The 24,105-nt window shown below is 40.1% G+C and overlaps 1 protein-coding gene across 4 annotated transcripts in view; it reads right to left on the reverse strand.

The window, feature by feature from the left end:
• Hecw2 (HECT, C2 and WW domain containing E3 ubiquitin protein ligase 2) overlaps positions 1-24,105 on the reverse strand; it is a 218,544-nt gene that overhangs the window by 71,071 nt on the left and 123,368 nt on the right. For all 4 annotated transcript variants that reach the window (XM_013013284.1, XM_013012535.1, XM_013011815.1 and 1 more), the window contains exons 12-14: positions 23,573-23,676; positions 22,917-23,041; positions 11,948-12,133 (exon numbers count right to left, since the gene is read on the reverse strand). In XM_013013284.1, the coding sequence (XP_012868738.1) occupies positions 11,948-12,133; positions 22,917-23,041; positions 23,573-23,676 (415 nt within the window). The remainder of the gene's footprint in view (positions 1-11,947; positions 12,134-22,916; positions 23,042-23,572; positions 23,677-24,105) is intronic.

Below are 24,105 nucleotides of genomic sequence, written 5' to 3' on the forward strand. Positions count from 1 at the left end.
CATCCAGGTTCTGAGTTCAGGACCATCACACAGGCACACACAATGTCTTCAGTTTCCAGTGGTAAAATAAAGTTCATTGACTCACCAAAGATAAAGTAACTTTAAGGATGGTCAGAAAACTCAGTATCTAGGTAAAGACCAGGCACATGACATACAAAAAAGTAACCTAAGCAAAAAGAACTGACTTTCCAAATATCCCTAGGACCTGCAAGACTAGGGATGAGAGACAGGACATCATAGGACAGAAAGTCTTTAAGATCCTTTTGTGGATATGAACAAGCTACCTGATTAGTATTTACAAAGTAGAAGGTACTAGGTACCAGACCTGGAGTCTGGGGAAAAAAGACTAGCACGGCTCTGAGCTCTCATTCTATCACTTATTGTTCATGTAACCTAGAGCCAGTAACCTAGGAATGAATATATCTAAGAAATTTCAAATAACAGGTTGTATATTTAGGTCTGTTTTAAATCACTACTCCTTGTGGTAAACCATGCATGTAATCCCAGCAATCAGAGACAGAGGCAGAAAAATTCAAAGTTCAAGGTCAGCCTGGGCTACATAGTGAGATTCGTCTCACAATAAAAACAACAAAACAAAATCATCTTTCCATTATGGAACAAAATGTTTCTTCCTGTACATAATCAGAAAACGGAGCAAAATGATTTATACATAGCACCCAAGTAAAAAGCATTTCCCTTCATTATAAAGAAGAACCTTGAAGTAAAGCAATGAATGTTGTAATATCAAAACAGGAAAAAAGAACTATTCCCAAATCTGGGTGCCGGTGGCTCACACCTGTAATCCTAGCTACTCAAGAGGCTAAGATCTGAGGATCGAGGTTCAAAGCCAGCCCTGGCAGGAAAGTCCGTGAGATTCTTATCTCCAATAAACCACTAGAAAACCAGAAGTGGCACTGTGGCTCAAGCTTGAAGAGCTCAGGGACACCGCCCAAGCTCAGAGTTCAAGCCCCACGACCGACAAAAAAAAAAAAAAGAACTATTCCCTGACCTTCCCATTAATATCTGATTTCCAGATACAAAGACTGACTAAATAGAGTTGTTTCCTCATCCCTAACATCTCCAGGGACATATCTTTTTTTCCTCCTCAAATTCAGCAAAATGTACCCCAATAATAAACACTACATAATCACTGGCTATCCCCAATGATGATGCCAGCCCTTGCCTGATCGGGCTTCTGCCACACTTTGTCCATTATTTCTGACATAAAGTGTTTTTCCAAATGGACATGTTTAACACATAGTTTCCCATAATAGGTATTATAATCAAGCTTCTATCTTCTTTGTGTAGATTAAAATTAGCAAGATTTTACTATTAACAAATGCTGCTTTCAGGAAAACACAGAGTGCTAAGATATTGTTACCTGTATCTTCTACATAATTTCTCAGGAATGTTTTAAAGGGATGGGTGGCTATTAGACGTACAATGATGCCCTGGTGATTATAAGGACAAATGGGTGTGTACATCTAGGTCAACTGTGATTTGCATGCAGTGTCATAGCCTAATTTGATGTTAACAGGCTTGTACAAATCTATTCTCTAAAGAATTACATTGTAAATGCCTCCAGGGAAGGAACTATTTCTTATTCACCCTCAATAGATTGTAGGACTGATTTGGGATGAGGCTAGGAGGACAGGGTGCAGCAAATAATATTGCCAAAATTCTAATGCACTAAGTAATCAGTTATTAAAGATCATGTTCTTTTATAAATACATACAAGTAGTTAAAGATTTTGAAAAAAAAAAAAAGGATGTGTGTGTGTTGCAAAAAAGCTGGGAAATTAAAGACCATAGTTCATAATAGGACATAAGGTCTTTAAAAATCCCATTGTAGGTATACATAAGATACCAGGTTAGACGCTACAAAGTGGGAGAAAAAGAACTGTTTGAATGCTTGGAATCTGGAAAGAAAACAAGTGTGGGTCATGTGACTCTAAGCTTGCTTCCCCCACTTACTGCCCAAGTCACCTTGGGTGAATTGTTTACATTTATTTCTCAAACCTCAGTTTCATTTCTGTAAAATGAAGATAATCATACATACCTATTTTAAAAAGAAGACTGGATGAGATGGTTCCTATAAATTTTGGAGCAGTACACATGCCATCTCTAATGTGAGCTATTATTATTATTATTATCATTTTCATTTCAGAGCCATTTCCCTAAGGACCACAAGAAAGAAGGAAAGAAAGAGAAAGTAAGAAAGAAAGAAAGAAAGAAAGAAAGAGGAAGGAAGGAAGAAAGAAAAGAAGGAAGGAAGGAAGGAAAGAGAAAGGAGGAAGGGAGGGAGGACTGATGGATGGGAGGGAGGGAGGAAGGGGCAAAGGAAGGAAGGACCAATGAATCTCAGCTCCTGAAGCTCTTTGCAGCTGAGTGGTAAAGCATGGTGCTCTAGGAGGCTTCTTTACACCAGGCAGGCAGAGCCCTTCCTCTCCTTCATCTGTTCTGCTCCCTGAAACAAGGACATAGCAGCTGGAGCTCCAGCAGCCACACTGACATGAAAATGACATTTTGGGCAACAAGATGGAAGAAGCCAGGAGCTCTTGCAGCTTAATGAACCACCTAATACATCCTAGACTGCCTGCTTCTGAACTACTTCATGTAAGTAAATGGAATAGTCCACCTCAGACAATATAGACAAATCAAATCCTAACAGGTGGCACTGAAGGTTCTATACTGCAGAGAAAACAGTCTTTAAGATTCAAGTCAGGAACCACAACTGTACCTACCATCATTTCTACTTATTACATTCTTCCTGTGCCTCTTACACCTCCTGTGGTACTCTTGGTTTTAGAAAAGCACTTAAACAGCCATTCACAGTGCTTCTTTGCCTCCCCACTATTTCAACACTGAAAAGGCTGCTCTAGACCCAAGTCGGCACACGTGATGCCCTGTGTGAGGCTCACCATGAATATGGTCCAGGCTTAGCTGTGGGTGGGGAATAGGTGTGATTTGTATCCCATGAGGGGTTCAGTTTCAGAGACCACTGGAATGTGTGTATTGTTTACACATTCTTTTGAAGTCCCAAGTATTTGGGAGGAAGGTCTCCATTAAGACCTCCATCAGTCCCACAGGGCCAGAGCACTAACAAAACTGCACAGAGGACCAATTTGCCGGCATGTGTTCTGGCTCTGCCCTGAGCCCACTGTGTGACCTTGGCCAGGAGTCCATAATGCTCTGCCTTCTCCAGGGAAAAGAAGTTAATCAGGTCACTGCAAGTTGTGAAAAATGTGTTTTATTTTAACATGAAGAAGACCTGGATTTGATTCCCAGCCCAGCAATAAATAAATAACAATGGAGAGGAAGTATGAAAAAAATTACTGGGGAGATTCTAAGCTTGCCATTTCTATTTGTGAGGCACATATCAATTAAATAGATCAATTTCCCACAGGACATGCTAACTAGTTCAAGCTAGCAGTAATGCTGACCATATATATATATATATATATATATATATATATATATATATATGTATATATGTATATATGGTCACATTTTTATTGTAAAATTTATGCTTTTGTTTTTAATGGCAGGTCAAATATTTTGATAGTCTTCTAATCCCAGGAAAGTAATGTAAAGTAATGCACATGAGCTAAGAGAATTCAATATTGTTCCAAGGCACTGAATCTCCATAACTAGATGAAAATAAAACAATTAAGATGGGTAATTAGACAATTTATAGTACAAAAATAACCTTTCCCTTACAGTTTACAAAATGTATTATTATTACAATATTTGATCTTTGATAAGCTGCAATGCTGGCTGTATGAATTCAGCCATTTTAAAATTCAGAAACTATTTTTTAATTTGGGTCACTTTTATGTCACAATATTTGAATAGCTTGACATTTTTTATGGAAGTATTTAATATGTATTGTCTATTGTATAGAATATGCTGGGAATGCAGTCTTTATGAAAACATAATTATCTGAAAAAATAAGTCCTTTTCAGATTAGCTACTCTACTGGCAAAACAAATTTTGAACAACATAGCTTCCCTAGTATTCAGTTTCATTAAGGAAATTTGCTCAAGCTTTTCAGTGCTCTAACAACTCAAAAAAAATAGGAAGGAATGCAAATACACAAACTCCAATCTCATTTTAAAAACTTCTCTTCTTTCACAGCTTCGGGGCAAAGTTGCAGTCGGGAAATAAGGGTATGGTTGGAGCCAAGTGGTATCTTAGTGAAGCCAAACAAAATACATTTCTTTCTTTACACAAGCCTTTCTTTTTTTAACTCCTATTATTTTAACAAAAGAAACAGCCATCAGTATTTAATGAAGAAATACCAACCTCAGGCTCAACAAATCTAAGGGAAAGAAGTCTGAAATTGTTTCCAGTGAACAGTTTGCCAAGGCCGGAATACATACTAAAAGGCCTCCCAAACAAAGTAAAAGGAAAAGTGCTATGGCTCTGCTACAGGAAGACAGAACCTTAGGTTTCCTTTCCTTCTCATTCCCCAACACATCATTAGGGAAGATTAAGAATGGCACTATCTAAATCAACTATGGAGAAGAGGCATTATCAAGAATTTTGAAAATAATACATATTTGTAAACTCAACGCAAGTCTTGAGGATGACTGTTACAAAAGAAAAGGCAAAGGCCCTCTCCATTCTTGGACAAGTTCTTCCAGATTCCATGAATCTGGCATTTTGCTCAGAAAAACATCCATAAAACCAAGATCTGTTCTAGTCACTCATTCCAAAAGGTGAACTGCCCCAGAAAGATACCCATCTTTTGTCCTTTGGTCCAGTGTATATTTATTTGTGGGTTATCTTTCGATCTGAAGTATTTACTTGTTAAAAACAGAAAAGAGATCTTCCAAAACAACATGCTAGCTATAAATTTGGAGTTTCATTCTATCTTCACATCTATTACTATATAACTTGAGGTCATTAAAACAAGTCACCACCAAGAAATTCCAGAGATGTTCCACAAAATAGCGAATGCAATCAAATACATTAAAAAAAAACAACTTTTTCAAAGTGGAGTGCTAATCTTGCTAAAGGATTTTTTTTTTTTTTGCTCGAGACCTCGAAGTATTGAGTTGCATTTTACTCACTGAACTCAATAGAGCTTAACCCGGTAAGTAGTGGCCTGGGGCTTCATGTAAGGAGAAACCAGCGTCCTCACCAGGGTAACTGCTATAAGAGCAAGATGGGTCTGACAGGAAATTCAAAGTTGTTTTGTTTGTTTGCTTGGTTGTTTGTTTTACTATTTCAATTTAGGCATGTGCAAGGGTAAGATACCCCGTGTTAATAAGACAGTAAAAGGCAAAAAGGAAATGGAGGAGGGTATTCCATATTAGGAACGGAAAACTAAGCATTGGATAACAATTTTCCTAAACATTAAATCAAATATTCTCTTTATGTAAATGACAAATTGTACACGAGATGTATTTCTCAATATTTGTGTCACCCTACACTACAGCGCCCATTGATTTCACTGCACTGATAATGAGACACTTGAAATCTACTTAGATATAACCATCATTGCTTTCCCACTTCTTTCTTTCACTTTGGGTGTTTTTCCTGTCCCTTCCTATATTCTCTCTTCCATAAATGCATGTAATAAAAATTCTACTCATCATGGAAGGCTTAGCTCAAATATTATTACTATGAAAAGTTTCCAGAAACAATCCACACTGAAACCCTTGCATAATCTTCCATAGTGCTGTCACATACAGTAATCCAAAGGACAGGCATCTAAGGTTAAAGAGAAATGTCTAGGGAAGGAAGGACTTGTGGCCTTGCACAAGAAGTGCATGGCTCTGTGCAAATGTATGGGACTGATTTTAGTTCCAGTTCTGAGTTATTTAATTTCCAGGGATATTTTTTAAGAATCTGCTTTCATGAGGATGGCTGATGGGAAATACAAAATCATCGGAGACAAGGATCACTGATGTAGCAAAGGAACAAATCTGCCGCATCAATAATAGCACCTAAGGTAGAGAAACAGAGCGGTCTAATTGTTATATGCAGGTTGAAAAAAGAAGCAAGAAAACATTCCAGATCAGAGCTGGAGGTATAGTTGAAGCAATTGAGCATCTACCTAGCAAGTTTAAGGCCCCAAGTTCAAACCCTAGTACTGCCAAAAATATTAGAAACAGGAAAAAAGAAAGCAAACATTCCAGGCAGGTCAGACTGCCACGTACTGGTCAAGAACAACATGCACAACTGGAAGAAAGAACTGTTGGAACACGGAGAAAGCCATTCTGTTGGACCACCATGGTGAAGGGACATAAGTTCCTTAAGAAGAGGAAGGGGACAGTGACATTAAGCCTACAGACTAAGCTGGATGCTAGTGGCTCATGCCTCTAATTCTAGCTACTCTGGAAGCTGAAAGCTAAGGATCACAATTTGAAGCCAGCACAGTCAGAAAAGTCCAGGAGACTCCTATCTCCAATTAGCATACAAAAAGCTAGACGTGGAGCTGTGTTCAAGTGCACCACCCTTGAACAAAGAAGCCAAGTGAGAACACCAGGCCCTGAGTTCAAACCCTAGTACTAGCACATGTGAGTGCATGTACATGCATGCACACACACACACACACACACACACACACACACACTCCACATACAAACCCTTGGAAATTATGAATAAATTGCTACCATTTTCATAAAATCTCAAATAAATGTAACTCACTACTTACTGTTTTTGCATGCTCTTGATACATCTATGTATATACTACTGCTCTTCCTGCCTAGTCAAATCAACATTTTGTCCAGTAAGGTAGCAGTAACCAAATGAAGAGTTTCCAGCCTACTCTTTGGGCTGAGTGAGCCATGTTCTTTATTTTGCAAACACTTTTTATTCCATATCTTTTTGTGCCCAGATTAAATGATCAACTTCTAAAGGTCTATGGATGTTTATGAACACGTCAGAAAATTGTCCCAATCATCCAAAACTTCATAAGTAATAACTCAGTTAATGATTTGTGATTATCATCTTAGTTATTATTATTCTTTCATTTGTAATCCTACTGTGATATAATTTAATAATAATGACAGCTCTAGGAATGGTATAGGACAGCTACAAACTTTCACACTAAAGAAGCTAAGGTTCCTGGAATTCATAGCAATAACTTTCTAAAATCTGTCAGGCAACAATGGCAAAACTAAAATGAAACACACACATGTGTATAACATGCATGTATGCATACAAATATACACACAGAGCATCATTCTAAGGCCAAATTACATTTGCCTTTTTGTACTAAAGTACTTTCTCCCCCCTCTCTCTAGATACGTTATCTCCATGAGTATTCAGTAATGATTAAACTCAGCCAAGAACCACAGGCATTTTAAATAAGTCACATTTTAACAAATAAGTCACTGCTGAAGCATATTTCTTGCATCAATAGTAAAATGCCTATGTCAATACTGTTATTCAGATCCTAAATTGCTGTCAATTTTCAGAAAGTATGAAAAAGTTTATGAACTGTTTCAATAATAAAAAATATTCTGCCTTTTTGTGTACTTAATTTTACAATGAGGCAAGTCAAAAATGTGTGTCCTGTAATTATATGCCACAGATACACATGGTGATCACACATTCTCAAAAGGGAAATTCTACATTCTATATTTAAAGTGGTTGACTTGCCAGTCTCAACATCACAAAAGCAAAATGATTAAAACTAAGGTAAGAAGCTGGGAATGAGGCTTAGTGGTAGAGTGCTTGCCTAGCATGAATGAAGCCTGGGTTCGATTCCTCTGTACCACATAAATAGAAAAAGCCAGAAGGGGTGCTGTGGCTCAAGTGGTAGAATACTAACCTTGAGCAAAAGGAGCTCAGGGAAACACTCAGGCCCCAAGTTCAAGCCAAGTTCAGGACTGGCAAAAAAAAAAAAAGAACTAAAGTAATGGAACAAAATACTACTAAGAGGAATACTACAACAGAATTGTGCACGAGACACTCTCCATAGTAACTGAAAGCAGAAAGAAAGCCTTATACTACAGGCTATTGGTGCATGGGCCCACCCCAGGGGAGGGTTTTAGGAAGTGGGGATTTGGGAGGGAATTAGGTAAGGGAGGAACCGTCAAGAGCATTCTCAGTTGTCCAGTAAAGAGGTTCTGGAGAGCTATCTTCCCTCCACCCTTTATGAGCTGTCTGGGAGGAATAGGGCCATCAGTATACAGCAGATCTTCTGGTACCTTCATCTTGAACTTCTCAACCTCCAGAATGGTGAGAAATAAATTTCTGTTGTTCAAAAGTCTCATTGTGTAAATTTTGGTATAATGTCCCAAACAGAACCAAAGGACTGTATAACTGGTATCAAATCCAGTTTATAATATATCAGTTAACCTTAAAGGAATGGTCAAAGACACATTCAACATCTTTGGTCATAAAAGAAATGCAAATCATATCAACATAGAAATTCCACCTGACTCCAGTTAGAAGGGCCATTGTCAAGAAAACTAACAATAACAGATGCTGGTAGAAAGCAGTATAGAGGTTTCTCTAAAGTGAACTTTATTGTTTATGGTAATATCATAGGCCTTAGCATAAGGCTTCGATGACACTAGGGAACCAAGTCATCTGTGTGTTGCTGACCACATATCTTCTGTTAGAAAAATTTGCGATAAGAAGACCTCTATGTGTTACTGAGCTTTGAAGAACACAAGTATTCCTAGCAAGTGACTCTCTTTTGAAATGTTCAAGTGTCGCTCATTTGCAAAAGCAATTTCTTCCAGTGGAGTACAAGGATTAGAAGTCACACTTCTGGAGAGTTTGAATCTTGAGTCCATCACTTGCTAGTTAATATATACATTACTTCACACCACTAACTTTCAGGAAAACATAGATTTTGATGTCTGCCTCATAAATTACCATGACAAATAAATAAAATTATCACTGGGAAAGTACCTACCACAGTGCCTAGCATCACCATCATCATCAGCTTTTCTGGTAACTTGATGTTCTGTCTTCAATCTTTAATTAATAACCAATTGTGTGTGTGTGTGTGTGTGTGTGTGTGTGTGTGTGTGTGTGCGTACCCATCCTGGGGCTTGAACTTAGGGTCTGAGTGCTGTCCCTATGTTTTTGAGCTCAGGGTTAGCATTCTACCACTTGGTTCCACAACTTCGTTTCTGGCTTTCCGGTGGTTAATTGGAGAAGAGAGTCGCACAGAATTTCCTGCCTGAACTGGCTTTGAACAACCATCCTCAGATCTCAGCCTCCTGAACAGCTATGATTTAAAGCGTGAGCCACTAGTAACCAACTATTAATGGCTAATTTTATGGGATTTCCCCCCTCCCATCTTTCTGTTAAGTTACTCAAACACATCTGTACCTACAACTCCCCGAGCATACGGGTTCTATAATCTTGTAAAGTCTCATCTAATTTAACGTTTTTGGCCTCAAGCCATTATTTAAGAAAAGGAAAAAAAAATCTTCCTCCAAATTAAAGACACCTGAATGCAGTACAAACAACCAGTTCCTCTCCAAACACAGAAAGCAAAAGTCCAGGGCAACATTTGCATTGAGAGGTCAAATATGGATCTACTTGTAGTAAGAACACAGGAGGAGAAAGAAAGGGACTGGGGAGAGAGTCTGGAAGCTGTTTGCTTTGTCCAAAGTGAAAATTTCTGAATAACCAAGAAACCACAGGTGGCAAGTTTCATTCATTAGTCTGTTTTGAGAACAATCAATGTGAAAGTGCTAGGGTAGAATAGACAATTTTAAAAAAAGAGAGAGAAAATGAAAGAGAGATATCTACTAGGGTAGTGAATAGGAACTAGTATCTTGAGACAGGTGAGAATGGCTGCTATGGTTACAGCAGAAACAAAATTATGCGGGAATTCAAGAAAAAGGTCCGGAGAGCAGAGAGCAACTCATTTACCAGGCTGCCCTCAGACAGTATGTCTGAAAGTCACTGCTAACATCCTCAAGTGTGGCAGGGATCTCTTCAACAGACTCTCACAGCACCCTGCCAAACACGCATTACGTGTGCACCATAATTTCTAGAACACACTCACTTACCCTGCTGAGCTGCAGGGTGAGAACATAGATTCTCTGGAGCTGGACTGCTGGGTTCAAATCCAGTTTATCACTTCCTCAGTGGGGGCTCGATCAACCCATTTCAGCATTCTTCCAAATGCTGAAGTGAACTCAGTATCCACAGCGCCACATTCTCCCCTGGTGTCTCTGCTTCTATCTTCCTCGTCCTGTCCTCTCTGTCATTCCCTCAACTCTGATTTAGCACCATTCTACCAGTGTGACCCAGCCACAGGTCCATTCTCTTTTATCAGTTCTAAACTTCATGCTCATCACTTGGGACCTCACATCTGAGAACTAGACATGTATTTTAAAAGATCTACAGAAATGAAGTCAGTTGTTATAAAGAGAGTTTGTGGGCTCCTCCCATGCACTAAAATCCATGTACTCTGTAACCACCATTTGGATTGTGAATAGGCCCTCTGTGCGAAGCTGGATTTTGTAAAGTGTATCTCGGGGGAAAGTAGCATTTATTACTTTAAATGTCCCATTTGCCTGGAGTACTCTCCCTTGACTTTACTCTTCTGCTTACCTAGAGGCTCATCTGTGAAGCCTTCCCCAACCATCCCATATAAGATAACATTCTTCAGTCTCATCTCTCTGTAGACCTTGCCCATGCTTTACTTTCTTTTTTTTTTTTCTTCTGTTATTGGTCGTCAGTCTTGAACTCTGGGCCTGGGCACTGTCCCTCAGCTCTTCAGCTCAAGGCGAGCGCTCTACCACTTGAGCCACAGCACCACTTCCAATTTTCTAGTGGTTTATTGAAGAGTCTCACAGACTTTCCTGTCCAGGCTGGATTTGAACCACGATCCTCAGATCTCAGCCTCCTGAGTAGCTAGGATTACAGGCGTGAGCCACCGGCACTCGGCCCATGCTTTACTTTTTATCATAGCATTGATCATATTATGTATTTATTTACTTTTATCTCTTTCCAGAGTATGATAGTTGATGAAGTATTTGTCTTAGCTGCTTTGTATAGATATTCAATGAAGATTTGTTGAACAAATGACCCCAGGATTGTTAGATATTTTAAATATCATGTCATTTGAACTGTCCCTTCCTTGTAAGTTACACTTTCCAGACTTTTTATAGGTAGAGAAAGTGAGGTTAGTAATATAATACTCGGAACGCATGATGTCAGAATTAAGAGATGGCCTGGGTCAGAGAAAGACTCAGTGTCTGCTTCAGTGATGTTGAAAAAGTCACTAAGCCCTTCTGGGCCCTTGGGTTCATACTTTCCAAGATGGAAGACAACCAGTACTGCATTATCAAGTTGTGCTGAGGAACTTCTCTTAAAAATAACTCAACTAGTTCATAGCTTGGAGTCAGTGCCACACAATATTAGAGAAAAATAAAATCCTAGTTAAGTATAACCGCTTCCTGGTTATAACTCAGCTTTCTGGTTTACCTGCCTACAAAGGAAGTACAGATGTCATTTCTCTGACCTGGGCCAGAAATACTTACATATTTCTCTTTATAAATTAATTAATTAGAGTTGTTTAAGGTGCAAACAAAACCAGGGTTCTGAGCCAACAAGACTGAGGCTCAAACCCGGATGGTGTCTTATGAAATGGCTTGCTCAGCGACTCTCTAAACAATCTCTAAGCACCCGAAGCACACTCTCTAAACAAAACCACAGCCTTTAATCAAATATCCACAACCCAAACTGTGGCACTTGGGAGAGGAAACTTCTCATCTGTGGGAAATGGTAGGAGATGACAGGTAGAAGAATATCCAGGGAAATATGTTACACCAAATCTCATCTCTCCATGTCACATGCTACTTCAGAATAATGCCACAGGGTTTTTAGTGGCAAACGACCTGTCTGTGCAGATACAGTTGAACAAGGAGATGGAATGTTTGCCTTCACAAAGGCTCCTGGCCCTCACTAGAAAAACAGAGCCAAGCAACCACAGTCTTTCAGCAGCTTCTTCCTGTTACCTTGCCCTGATGATCATGTTTCATCTCCCAACCCCGAGGCAGCTCCAGCTGTTTGTTTGCAAACATGTTGAGGAATCCTACGAGGTCTCGGTTATGCTGGTAGCGTTCAAAGTGGTGGGTATCCCGCCGGACTTTGGTGATCATGTGCTTCAAACATGTGTTGTTTGTAAACATGCGGTAGGCACTCTGGAGAAAAGGATAGAGAGGCAATGTTAACCTCTGGTCGGGACACAAAATACTTGCATAGACTTCCACGTCACTCCACGCACACACAGCAGCAGCAGCGTGAAGGGTCTGGAACAAAATAACATATAAAGCTGATAGAAAGTAGGGCACACTTCCCTGCACAAAGTCTCATCTTCTAAAGAACAAGAATGCGGTGGCATCTTATTCCACATGGGACATTAGGTTCTAAGGCTGGCTTTTGCAAATATATGCATGATCAGAACGATACTGTGTTGGACAGGACCTGCCTGCCACCTGCCAGTGTGCAGGGACACAGTCCATCCTTCTCCAGCATTGGACCGGTCAGTGGTTTTAAGGGCAACTGTAAATGATCCAGTGGCTAAGCTGTATGAGACAAAAAAAAGTTTGCCTTCTATTCAAATGTCAGAAGTATGTGTAATGAGGTGAGTTGCTCTCACTGACAGCCACATTCAGTTGAGATGCCTGAGGCTGAGATTTTCAGCTCACATTTTCCTAGAGGCAAAATAAACTCCTTGGGTAGAGAACTGCCTGGACTGAATGCCTCACTACTGTTTTTCCCCCTTTTCTCCTCTCTCTCTCTCCCTCCCTCTCTCTCTCTCCTGCTCTCTCTCTCTAGAGCGTGTCTAAAATGCAAGTCTAATAAAATGCCACTCTACCACCACAGAAAAAACCGTTTTGTTAATAACTCTATTGCCTCGGACTCTATGATATCTATAGATTATAATAATTGATTTCAAGTTATGAGTTGCCCACTCCTCAGTTATCCAATAAGTATTCATTACATGATACCATGTGCTAGGCAACAGAAAAGGATTACTGTATGGGATCTATTTATTGAATCATCGAAGGTATGATACCCACGAAATTTACTGGACTATGGTGATCCATCTTGGAATTGTAGGGACACTAAACCAAATCTGGATGCTTCTATGCTTTATTTCATGGGTTCTGTTATTTCTTTCAGTACAAAGCTGCCAAAAGCAAACCCCAAAGACTTAAGTTTTTTGGAAATCCTCTCAATTTAATAAACATTTTCTGTCATTTTTTAAAAAAAATACTGCATTAGTTAGTAGGGAAAAAAGTAAATCTGAGAACATTCTTCCAGGGTCACTCAAGATGTGTTTCATTCAGCTGAAAGCATTTATTTCCCATGTGAATCCTCTTCTTGGACAAGCAACACAGCCACAGGCAATGCTGGAAATGGGGTTGCTAACCAGCCTGGGTCCTCAAGTGACACAGGGATCAGAGAATTAGCCCAAGCCACTGACATTTGTTGGTTGGTATTATTGATGTATAAGGTAAATAATTCTGACTCATTTGCCATCAACACATACTATTTGCTTTGCATTCTAATATTTGCAATCTATCAAAACATAGAAGAGAGAAAGGAGGAGAGAGAAAAGAAAGAAGGGGGACAGAGCAGGGGAGGGAGTTAGGAATGTGAGAAAAGGAGGGGAGGAGTGAGGGAGGGGGGAATGAAAGAGGGGGGTAGGAAAGGCGAAAAGGAGGTAGAGAATCAGGGAGAGAGTAGAGGAGAGAGACAGGAAGCCAAGGGGTGGGGAGAATGGATGGAGGGAAGGAGGGAAGGAAGGAAGGAAGGAAGGAAGGAAGGAAGGAAGGAAGGAAGGAAGGAAAAGAAAGAGAGGAGGGAGGGAGGGAGGGAGGGAAGGGGGAGGGAGGGAAAGTTTTCAGGAGGAAGGGTTTTCAGCCCCCTTCAGCTCTTAGTTCCTTAGTAGATCTGAGTATCAAATACTCTGAGGTCGTATTTCAAGCTGCCAGCCTAAATCAGAGGAGGTTTTGCTGACTGTGAGCAGTTGTGTGGTTCAGAGCACTGCATACTGCCAAAGCAGCCAGGAGCTCTGAGCAATTAAGGAGCTTGAGAGGCTGGGAAAGTGGGAAACTGAGGAGACTATTACAAGACATTGGAAGCTATTGGAAGCAAGCATTAGCAAACACTTTGGCCTATGGCTGACGCTGACTTGGAGAGCTAAATAGAATAAGTATCTGTTTTTGTATTAGTCTCTGTGTTCCTCATATATTTTTACATAAGCTGTGGTAAGCCCAGAGGCCTGAGACCATATTAGCTTGTGTGGCGATGGCAATGAGCTTTTGAGTCTTATTCCTCAATAAGTTCTCTTTGGGAACAAAGGATTGTGGGATGATTCTGCTGGATGAATCATTACCTTAACTACTGTTCTAAATGGGTGTTCCACTTGGCCCCTCTACTTCTCTTTCCTCCAAAGAAAAGAAGCAAATTGGCTGCATGATGATTCCTACCCAAAGTAGCAGAAATGCTTTAGTCTGCTGAACAGAAGACCCAGACCTCCACTAGAGCCAAAAGTCATGGCAGTTGGGAGCAGGAAGCCACCATTGCTTCAGGCCTGAATTAATTCCCTGTGCTGGGACAGCAAGCATGAGAATCTCAATCGTAAGGTTGGTTGTAGAATTAATTGTATCTTTTCATCATCATATTCTCCACTACCTGAGATGTATAACATAACGCCAAGTTCAACTGATCCCCATGCAAAGCATCTCCCAAGGCAAATTACATATAAGAAACATTTCTCTCATTAGCAAATAGCCTTTACAATCAAAGCCTTCACATCAGAATAATAGGCACATGACTGTCAGTCTACCCTTCCTCCCCATGAATGCATTTTATAAACTATTTATATATAATATAAATATTTATATATAATATAAATAGTGTAGTATAGTGTACATATGTGTATATACACATATATACAACACACACATACGCATACATATGGAGAGATGTAGAGATAAAATTCAAAAATGGGTATTTATACTGCACTCCACAGAACTACTACCGTAAGCATTCTAAAAATAGCACTGTCATGACCAGAGGTAAAGAAAGTCACTTTATCGCTGCCTAGTTGGCTCAACTGTAAGATGAGGTAACATGTTCTCCTTTGCTTTCTTCATAGATGTGTGAAGCTCAAGTCCAATAGAACAAAGGATGAAAAATGCTTTGAAGAGGCAAAACTCACCACAAAAGTACAGGGTATTCGTAATTAAAGAATATATAAGGGATTATACCCATCATGCCTATGGTTTAATAGATAAATGATAGCAGTAAATTGTTTTCTACATTTAGTCTTTGAAGATTTTGGGCCAGCATCCCACTTCCTATTAGCCAAAGAAGAGTATCATAACCATTCATTAACTATGTGCTGAGCCTTGCCTGTGATAAACCCTGAGGACACAGACCCAGTTGCTCAAAGGATGGAGCAGGAAAATTATAGGGAGATGTGGGAGGAAGAGGTTGACTGGAGGCAGAAAGTTCAGCAGGAGAAATAAAGGCACACAGTGGTGAAAATACTGAAAAGACACTGGTTGGACCAGTAGAGCTAAGAGAGGGGTAATCCAGTCCAAAGATAGGGAGATCAGGTAGGGGATTAGCTTCAAAGAGTTGAGTCTTTGAAATGGCACTGTGGCTCAAAGTGATTGAGAACTAGCCTTGAGCTGAAGAGCTTAGGGACAGAGCCCAGGCCCACAACCCACCAAAGAAGAGAAAGAAAAAGAGTTGAATCTTCAAGGAAACTGTCATTGATAAAACCATAGGTTAAGAGTCCTCATTTTACCTCCAGATGAGTGGTTCTAACTACGAGAAGGCCCTTTTCTGTGTCAATTTTTTTTTGGGGGGGTGAGGTCTGGTCGTGGGGTCTGAACTCTGGGCCTGGGCACTGTCCTCAGCTCTTCAGCTCAAGGCCAGCGCTCTACCACTTGAGCCACAGCGTCACTTCCGGCTTTTTTCTTTTTGCTTATGTGGAGCTGAGGAATCGAACCCAGGGCCTCATGCATGCAAGGCAAGCGCTCTACCACTGAGCCACCTTCCCAGCCCTCTATGTCAATTTTGAGTGTTCTTTTGTTTTTTGTTTTTTGCTTGTGTTTTTGCTGGTCCTGGGACTTGAACTCTGGGTGGGCCTGGGCACTGTTCCTAAGCTAGCTCTTTTTGCTCAAGACTAGCATTCTATCACTTCAGTCACACACAACTTTTGGCCTTTTCTGTGATTAATTGAAGATAAGAGACTCATGGACTTTCCTACCCAGGCAGGATCCTCACATCTCAGCCTCCTAAGTAGCTAGGATTACAGGAGTGAGCCACCAGCATCTGGCTTAAATTTGATTTTTTTTTGTTGTTGTTGTCGTCATGGGGTTTGAACTCTGGGCCTATGCGCTGTCCCTCAGCTCTTCAGCTCAAGGCTAGTGCTCTACCACTTGAGCCACAGCGCCACTTCGGCTTTCTAGTGGTTATTTGGAGATAAGAATCTCACAGACTTTCCTGCCTGGGCTGGCTTTGAACCTCGATCCTCAGATCTCAAACTCCTAAGAAGCTAGGATTACAGGTGTGAGCCACTGGCGCCCAGCTTGATTTTTCTTTTTAACTTGGAAAAAAACTGGATTAGAAAGAACTAAAGGCTCCTGTTTCAAATGGTAGTCTCATGATGATGTATAACCAGCCTTACCTGAGAAGGTGATACCTGGCCTCACAAACAGGAGTGGGCAAATGTTAATAGTCAGTAAAACCCCTTCAATGATCCATGCAGACACAAAATTTTGTTCTCCTTTGGTGTGATTTAACAATTCCCTTTTACATATTCCTTGCCTATTTCAAAACTCCCCTGCTCAGCCCCTCGCTCTCCAAAATTTCTCATTTTCCTACTAAGAAATAAACACTCAGTGGCGGGGTCAACGGTCAACTGAATTTCTTTAGTGGAGTATATAGTTTGGGTGAGTGTTGGAGGTTTCAGAAGTAAAAGTTGCTGAGAGAAGATGAGGGGAGGAATCACTGCCATTCACTTCCTACCAATCCACCACAATGAAATGTAAATGAGAATCAGTCCTTTAAGGATGGGGTAAGTTTTTCTTTCACGCTATGGGTGGTCATATCTTGGGTTACTTGGTCCGGTCCTTATTTTACCAAATTCTGTTCTTTTAAATAACACAGCTAAGTATATTATTGATGAATAAAATCTTTCATATTTCAGAAATCTTCAATTAAAGAACAGGCATTCTGAATTTGGGTTAGGAATTTGAATCTATAGCAAGTATCTCTCATATTCACAATGGAGCCAGTTTGAGCGCTGGTATGTATTACTCACTAAGTTAAATGTAGACAAAACAAACACGATTTCTAGAAGAGGTCTTCTGCAACATAGCAATAATCCTGTCTTTTACAGTCTGTCTTCATAATATTTTAATAATAAAAGACTTTAAATTGTTTGCATCCAGCTCAAGAGTAAAATGGAAGAAATTTTAAACTAGCAACAGAAATAGCTCTACATTATCATAACAGTTCATCTAGTTTACAATATTAGTCACTTTTTTACTTTAGAAATACATTAATAGTGGATTTACCAATTTTAGAATAGTTTTCTTCATTGTATACTAAGGAATTCCAATGATGGAATTGATGCATTTTGAGAGCGCATTAAAAGCCAGGGTAATAATTATCTGGCATGCATGTCAGAAACATTATTAAGTTACATATAATTAAATGTACTCATGTGTAACATTAGTTAGACAATCGTAGGCATGCTAACTATAAAAGCCATGATACTAGTTACTAAATCTTGAGTTCTTGAGTTAACAGGAGAAAACACTTTATAGAGACAATTTGGGGCAAGTTCTGATCATAACCAGCAGAGGGCAGTAGAACATATCGCAAGTTTTTCTTTATTAGGTAAATTGCTGATACATATCTATTTTTCATGATTGTCAATATAAACTGGTATCTTCAGAACACAAAAAAATTAGAAAAGGCTTAAACACTCCTTTTATGTGTTGAGTATTTTCAATAATATAAACAAGAAATCTACTTAAATAATTATACATCATAAAGCAATTAAAACAAAAAAGAATAAAAATGACACAAAATGTACTTATTACTTTCCTATGTAACTGTAACCCCTCTGTATATCACTTTGAAAATAAAAAAGATGTGAAGAGTGGGAATTAAATGAAAGTTTATTTTTTACGTGTTTCTACTAAGAAAATCCAATAAATAACAGCTTTTACATAAAAATATCTCTATTAATACCTTGAGACCTTTAGCACGAATTCCACCACATTAATTTCATCCATAAGTCAGAGAAATACGCTTTTTTTGGGGGGGGGTCCGGTCGTGGGCCTGAACTCTGGGCCTGGGCGCTGTCCCTCAGCTCTTCAGCTCAAGGTTAGCACTCTACCACTTGAGCCACAGCGCCACTTCCGGCTTTTTCCTTTTTGCTTATGTGGTGCTGAGGAATTGAACCCAGGGCCTCATGCATGCAAGGCAAGCGCTCTACCACTGAGCCACCTTCCCAGCCCGAAATATGCTTTTTTTAAACCAACAAAATATAAACTTTATATTAATATACACACACTCAGAACTTAAGCCATCTTTTTAGCTAGTAGTGAGTACAATCTAGTTAGAAGGAAGAAAAAGTTGGAATGCTGCAAAAAGAATACAAAGAAAAATAAAATTATTTAAAAGTCATGTCCAACGATAGACAAAGACAAAACAACATGAAAACAAAATAGATAACATGTAATGAGCGACATGAGTTACAGCCCAGATGAAAGCAATGGGGCCATTTATTTGTTTGCTTGCTTCTTATCTGCCTTTTAAAATTAGCCTACATTAACTACAGGTGAGGGAGAGAGTGCATTGTGTCCTTTTTCACACATGTTTACAATATATTGCAACCCATCTCACCTACTGTATGGCTGTCCCTTTGTCACTCCTCAAAACAATCTCACCAGGCTTTGCTGCTCTATTTTCATAGAGTTGCAAACAATCTATTTCAACCATATTCATCCTGTTAGCTCAACTCACTCCTGCTAGCACCAGCTCTGGACACAGCACCCCCACCCCTACTGATCAACAGCTTTCACAGAAGCTCTCTGTTGTTTTCATATATGCTTACACTGTCTCTTTTCCCCCCTTTTTCTTCTCCTCTAGTGAGATTATTTAATGAAATACCTTTTTATAGGAGTTCCAAAATTACAGCCCCCTGAATAATTGCATCACCAATACCTATGTGACCAAGAAAACAAGTTCATCCTAGATGTACTGAACCAGAACCACCAAGGAACTAAGAATCTGCATTTATTTTCAAAAGTCTACCAAGTTAAAAAACAAAAACCCAAAGCCTTATACCATAACCCAATGACTGCTAACCCAGCTGTATTCGAAACCCTGCAGGGATACAGAATTTGTACCACAGAGGAGACAACTCAGAAAAAGAAGTCAGAACCCCTACATGGTAATTTCATTCAAAGCCTGAAATTGACCACAGTTGGGCGTCTTCACAGTGCAGAAATTGACATGTGCAAACCAGAGTTTGACTTATATTTATGAGAGCTGTCTAGGCCATGAGCCAAATGTCTGTTTGTAAACAAAGTTTCACTGGAACACTGCCAGGCTTCCATGTTTACATATTATCCTTATCCCCAAAGCCCAAATGACTTCCTCACTGACACTTTACACAATGAATCCGCTGCCTTTTTCCAGACATAAGAAATTGATGGAGACAATAAAATGTTAAAAATATAAGTTAAACTTTAAACTGTGCTCTTACATCATGAATAGCCCCCCACAGAAGAATCGGAAATGGAAGTCCATTATTCAAACACTATCGCATGGCTCACCAAGGAAGACACTGACCTACTGCAGAAGGAGGAATCCTATGTTCCCCTTTCCCTGCTGCCTCACTTGTTAACACAAATGATATTCCTGTTGGAGCTGTACTTATTTATCAACAGCCAAAGCTTTCTGTATACATCCTACTGTTATCTATAAACTGGACACTATACTTCTTTTATGTGGTCAAATTTTATAGCACATGAGAGAAAAAGAGACTTGCATGTGTGTGTGTGTGTGTGCATGTGTGTGTGTGTGTGCATGTGTGTGTGTGTGTGTGTATTTCCTCCCAGAGAACCATAAGGTAAACATTTGCCAGCAACTCCTTGAATCAATTGCTTCTTCTTGAAGTCTTTGTAGTATCCATACATCCCAATCTATTAACTAAAGTGTCAGCATTTTGTCCAAAATATAGCCTGTATTCATCCAGGATATACTGACACTATACTAATAGAGGGCACTTCTAGGTCTCACTCAGCACCTTTGTGTGTGTGTGTGTGTGTGGGAGGGGATCGTGGGTCTTGAACTCTGAGCCTGGGCACTGTCCCCCAGCTCTTCAGCTCAAGGCTAGCACACTACCACTTGAGCCACAGCACCACCTCCAGTTTTCTGGTGGTTTATTGGAGATAAGATTCTCACGGACTTTCCTGCCTGGGCTGGCTTTGAACCTCGATCTTCAGATCTCAGCCTCCTGAGTAGCTAGGATTATAGGTGAGAGCCACCGATGCCTGGCTTCATTCAGCACCATTTCATGTTACTCTTAGAGCCGATCTTGCCCTCTAAAAGCTCCATGTAGAACAAAGCCTGAATGTCTTCCCAGATCACATAAGACTACTGCTATATCCCAGCTCCGTTCTCTGACCTTACTATACAGCACATCCAACACATTCCTGCTGTCAAGCTGCTTCTCTCCCTTCCTTGGCAAGGAAGGCTCAGTTCACAGGCCTTGACCTGGCTGGCTTCTTGCCATTTATGAACATTTGCATATGCTGGCTCCCTTGGAGATGCTTTCAGTCCACTCCACTGGAGACAGTGCCTCCTGCAGGTCGCACCCAAGTCATTGATCCCACTGTAAGGCGTCAAGTGACTCATGTCACAGTACATTATCTGGATTTATTCGCTAAATTTATATCCCATTCTTCTATGTTTTCTACTTTATCCCCTGAGTCTAGAATATACCAGGCACTAAATAACTATTGATTGAATGAACAGGTAGTCAAGAGAGCTTATACCATCTGACTCCCAAGTACAAAGCTCTTTGTGTATTTGGTGGCAATCCTGAATGTTAGCTCATTCCATCGTCTACAAAGGTCTGTCACTTCCTAGAATTGTTCCGTTCATGAGTTTAGGTTTGGTTCCTTGGCTTCCGCTTACCTCTCTAGTCCCAAAGGCTGATTTCCCTTGGTGTTTGTTCTACATGTTCAACAAACCATCAACACCAAACTGCAATTAGGCTAACCTGGTATCAGGGCTTCTGTAGGAATTATCAAGACTGCACTGAAGCTTCATGGATGTCTAGTTTTACAAATGAGCTCATTCGGCCTAGAATGCTCTTGCTCACTTTTGTTTCTAGGGCAAGCACCTATTTTTGGCCTTTTAACTCTGTCCTACATGCAAGCCCATGTAGGGCTTCTCCTCATACATTCTCCTTAAAAGGTAAGCACTCACTGCAGCGCTGCATCATCTATAACTTTCCAACTGGCCCTCATAGCTTTGGTCATGGCATTGTAATGCATTTTTTTTTGCTTATGTGGTGCTGAGGAATCGAACCCAGGGCCTCAGGCATGCAAGGCAAGCACTCTACCATTGAGCCATCTTCCCAGCCCCTGTAATGCATTTTTGAAGGCTTGGATTCCAGTCTGGAACTCCAAGGCCCTACCCATGTTGTCATGTTGTGTCCCTAGGATTTAGTTTAGTGCTTGATTATAACAGAAACACAACAAAGCTTGCTAATGCAATGCATACCAAGTCTAATGCTCCTTTCATGATAGGAAGACAGCTGACATGCTACTCCTACTCACTTGCCACCCAACTCCTCATTTTTCCATGTTAAGCTTTTAAACCAGGAAGTAATGATGAGTAAAGCCAGGCAGACACTTATAAAGAAAGGCTAACAGGGTAATACAGAAATATATTTACCATCAATAAATAGGCATGTGCTAATTTACCTCATGGACAACCCCAGGGGTTAGGCCATGCTCATTGCTACTTTTCCTATGCTTTGGTCTGTTTTACTTAATGTGTATAACCTATTTGGTAAATTCCATCAATTAGAATCCCTTATTCTACTTTCCCTATTATTCATCACTATTTATTATTCATGGGTAATTACTAATATTTATGGTCATTTTCAGTTTACTGGTTCCTTCTTTATTTCCTTAGCTCCTAGTCCAACTCCTCTTGGCCATATCCAGCTGGACTTCTATGGGCAAAGCCTTCCTCATTCTAGGTCATTCCATGACAGCTAAGACAGCCTTCCTCTAATTACTATCTTCAGTAAGCTATGCCCGGCCCCCAGCCCTCGGACTTGTAGAATGATCCTCCAGTGGTAGTCTGAATATTTGTATCCCCCCAAATTTATATCACCTAATATGAACCTAATCACCCACATGATAATACTAGGAGATAGGGCAGGAGGTGACCTAGGAGGTGACTAGGTTTAAAGATGGAGCTTCATGAGTAGCATGAGTGCCCTCTTTCATAAGAGGCCCAAAAGAGCCCTTCCCTCTCTCTCAGGAGAAAAATGCAGCGGGAAGCTGTCGTCTGTGAAGTAGGAAATGGGCCATTGTCTGACATCAGATGGGTGAGTACACTGATTCTGGACCTCCCAGACTCCAGGACTGTGAGGAACAAATGTTCATTGTTTGTAAGACACTCAGTTTTAGGGTTTTTTTGTTGTTGTGGGGTGAGGTATATTTGTTTGTTTATTTTGCTATAGCAGACTGTCAAACAAGAATGTGGATTAAAACACAGAGTGTTTAGCATAGAGCTTGAAACACATTACGTGCTCAGGAAGCATTCGTGATTATCGGTCTGACTGTTATTGCTTAAATGAGGGGTAATTCTCTCTGGCCTGTTGTTTTCCCATCACATTCTTCCAGACTAGCTACTCACAGGGTTAGAATGCAGCACGGTGAAGAACTCTGGGCTGATGAGGAACTTCACGGGGGGAGACTGTAACAGCAACGTGAGCCTGGATCTGGAGGTAGAGTGAGGCAGGACGTTCTCCCGTCGGAAATCTAGATGGCACAGACCACAAAAGCTTTCAGGGAAAGTGTTCTGTTCACTTGGATCTACATGCTATTTCAACCATCCAACCACATTCTGCTTTATTGTAAATGCACGCAGATAAAACCCAACTGTTCTTACTTACACTAAAATGAAATAGAATATTTCTAGCCACTACTCACATTTTAATGAATTCTCAAGTGATTTTTGTTTTGTGGCATAGGGGATCAAGCATATGGCCTTTCATGCACTACACAAAGCCCTCTATCAGTCAGATTTGTTTTCCCTGCTATTGTACAGCTTCAGAGCCTATGGCAATTTATAGTTTCTTGATTTTCGTGATTCTCTTCTTAATATTAACAAAAGGTCACAGATTAAAAGAGATCTCTGGTGTAATCTGGTTTTTTTTTTTTGAGTTGGATTACCAGGTCTTATTGAAAATCAAGAATTGTCCAGAGGAAGCTGAGTATTTCTTAGAAATACTCACTATTTATTTCCCACTTTTATGAGATTACAACAACAAGCCAACCCATGGCTCTTACCTGTACTGGCTTGGTGAAAGTCTGCTTCTTCCCCTGCCCCATCCATAGCACTTGTATTTTCCTCTGGCCTCTCGTTAGTCATGGTTCTTCGGATACTCTGATAACTAAAATCATGACTCTAAGTTACATTCCAGGAGCTTCTAAAAGGTGGGGTCTAATGTCTCCCTTGGGGCCCCAAACTTTGACTGTCTTCTCAGCTTCATTCCTGACCTCTGGGGGCATCTTTTGCTTAAATAAATCTCCTTGCACAGAGTTTCTACTCTCTATTGTTTGTGGAACATGTTCCCAACAAATTAGCGTAACATTTTAAAATATGCAGCCCTTAACTAAAGAAAACTAAATTCTTACATTGCAAAAGGAAAGAATGCATTGGTATTCCCTAGCAAGTAGTTTTTGAAACAACAGAATGAGTAATTTTAAAAAGGTTATGTGGATATGAAAGATGCATCACAAAGGAAGAATTCAGATGTTAGAAATCAAGCTTCAAATGATACATGTCCATGTTCCACTTTACTAAAAACCAATGCTTTGGA

Source organism: Dipodomys ordii, unplaced genomic scaffold (assembly GCF_000151885.1).
Source record: "Dipodomys ordii isolate 6190 unplaced genomic scaffold, Dord_2.0 Scaffold1, whole genome shotgun sequence".
In the NCBI taxonomy this organism is placed as follows: domain Eukaryota; kingdom Metazoa; phylum Chordata; class Mammalia; order Rodentia; family Heteromyidae; genus Dipodomys; species Dipodomys ordii.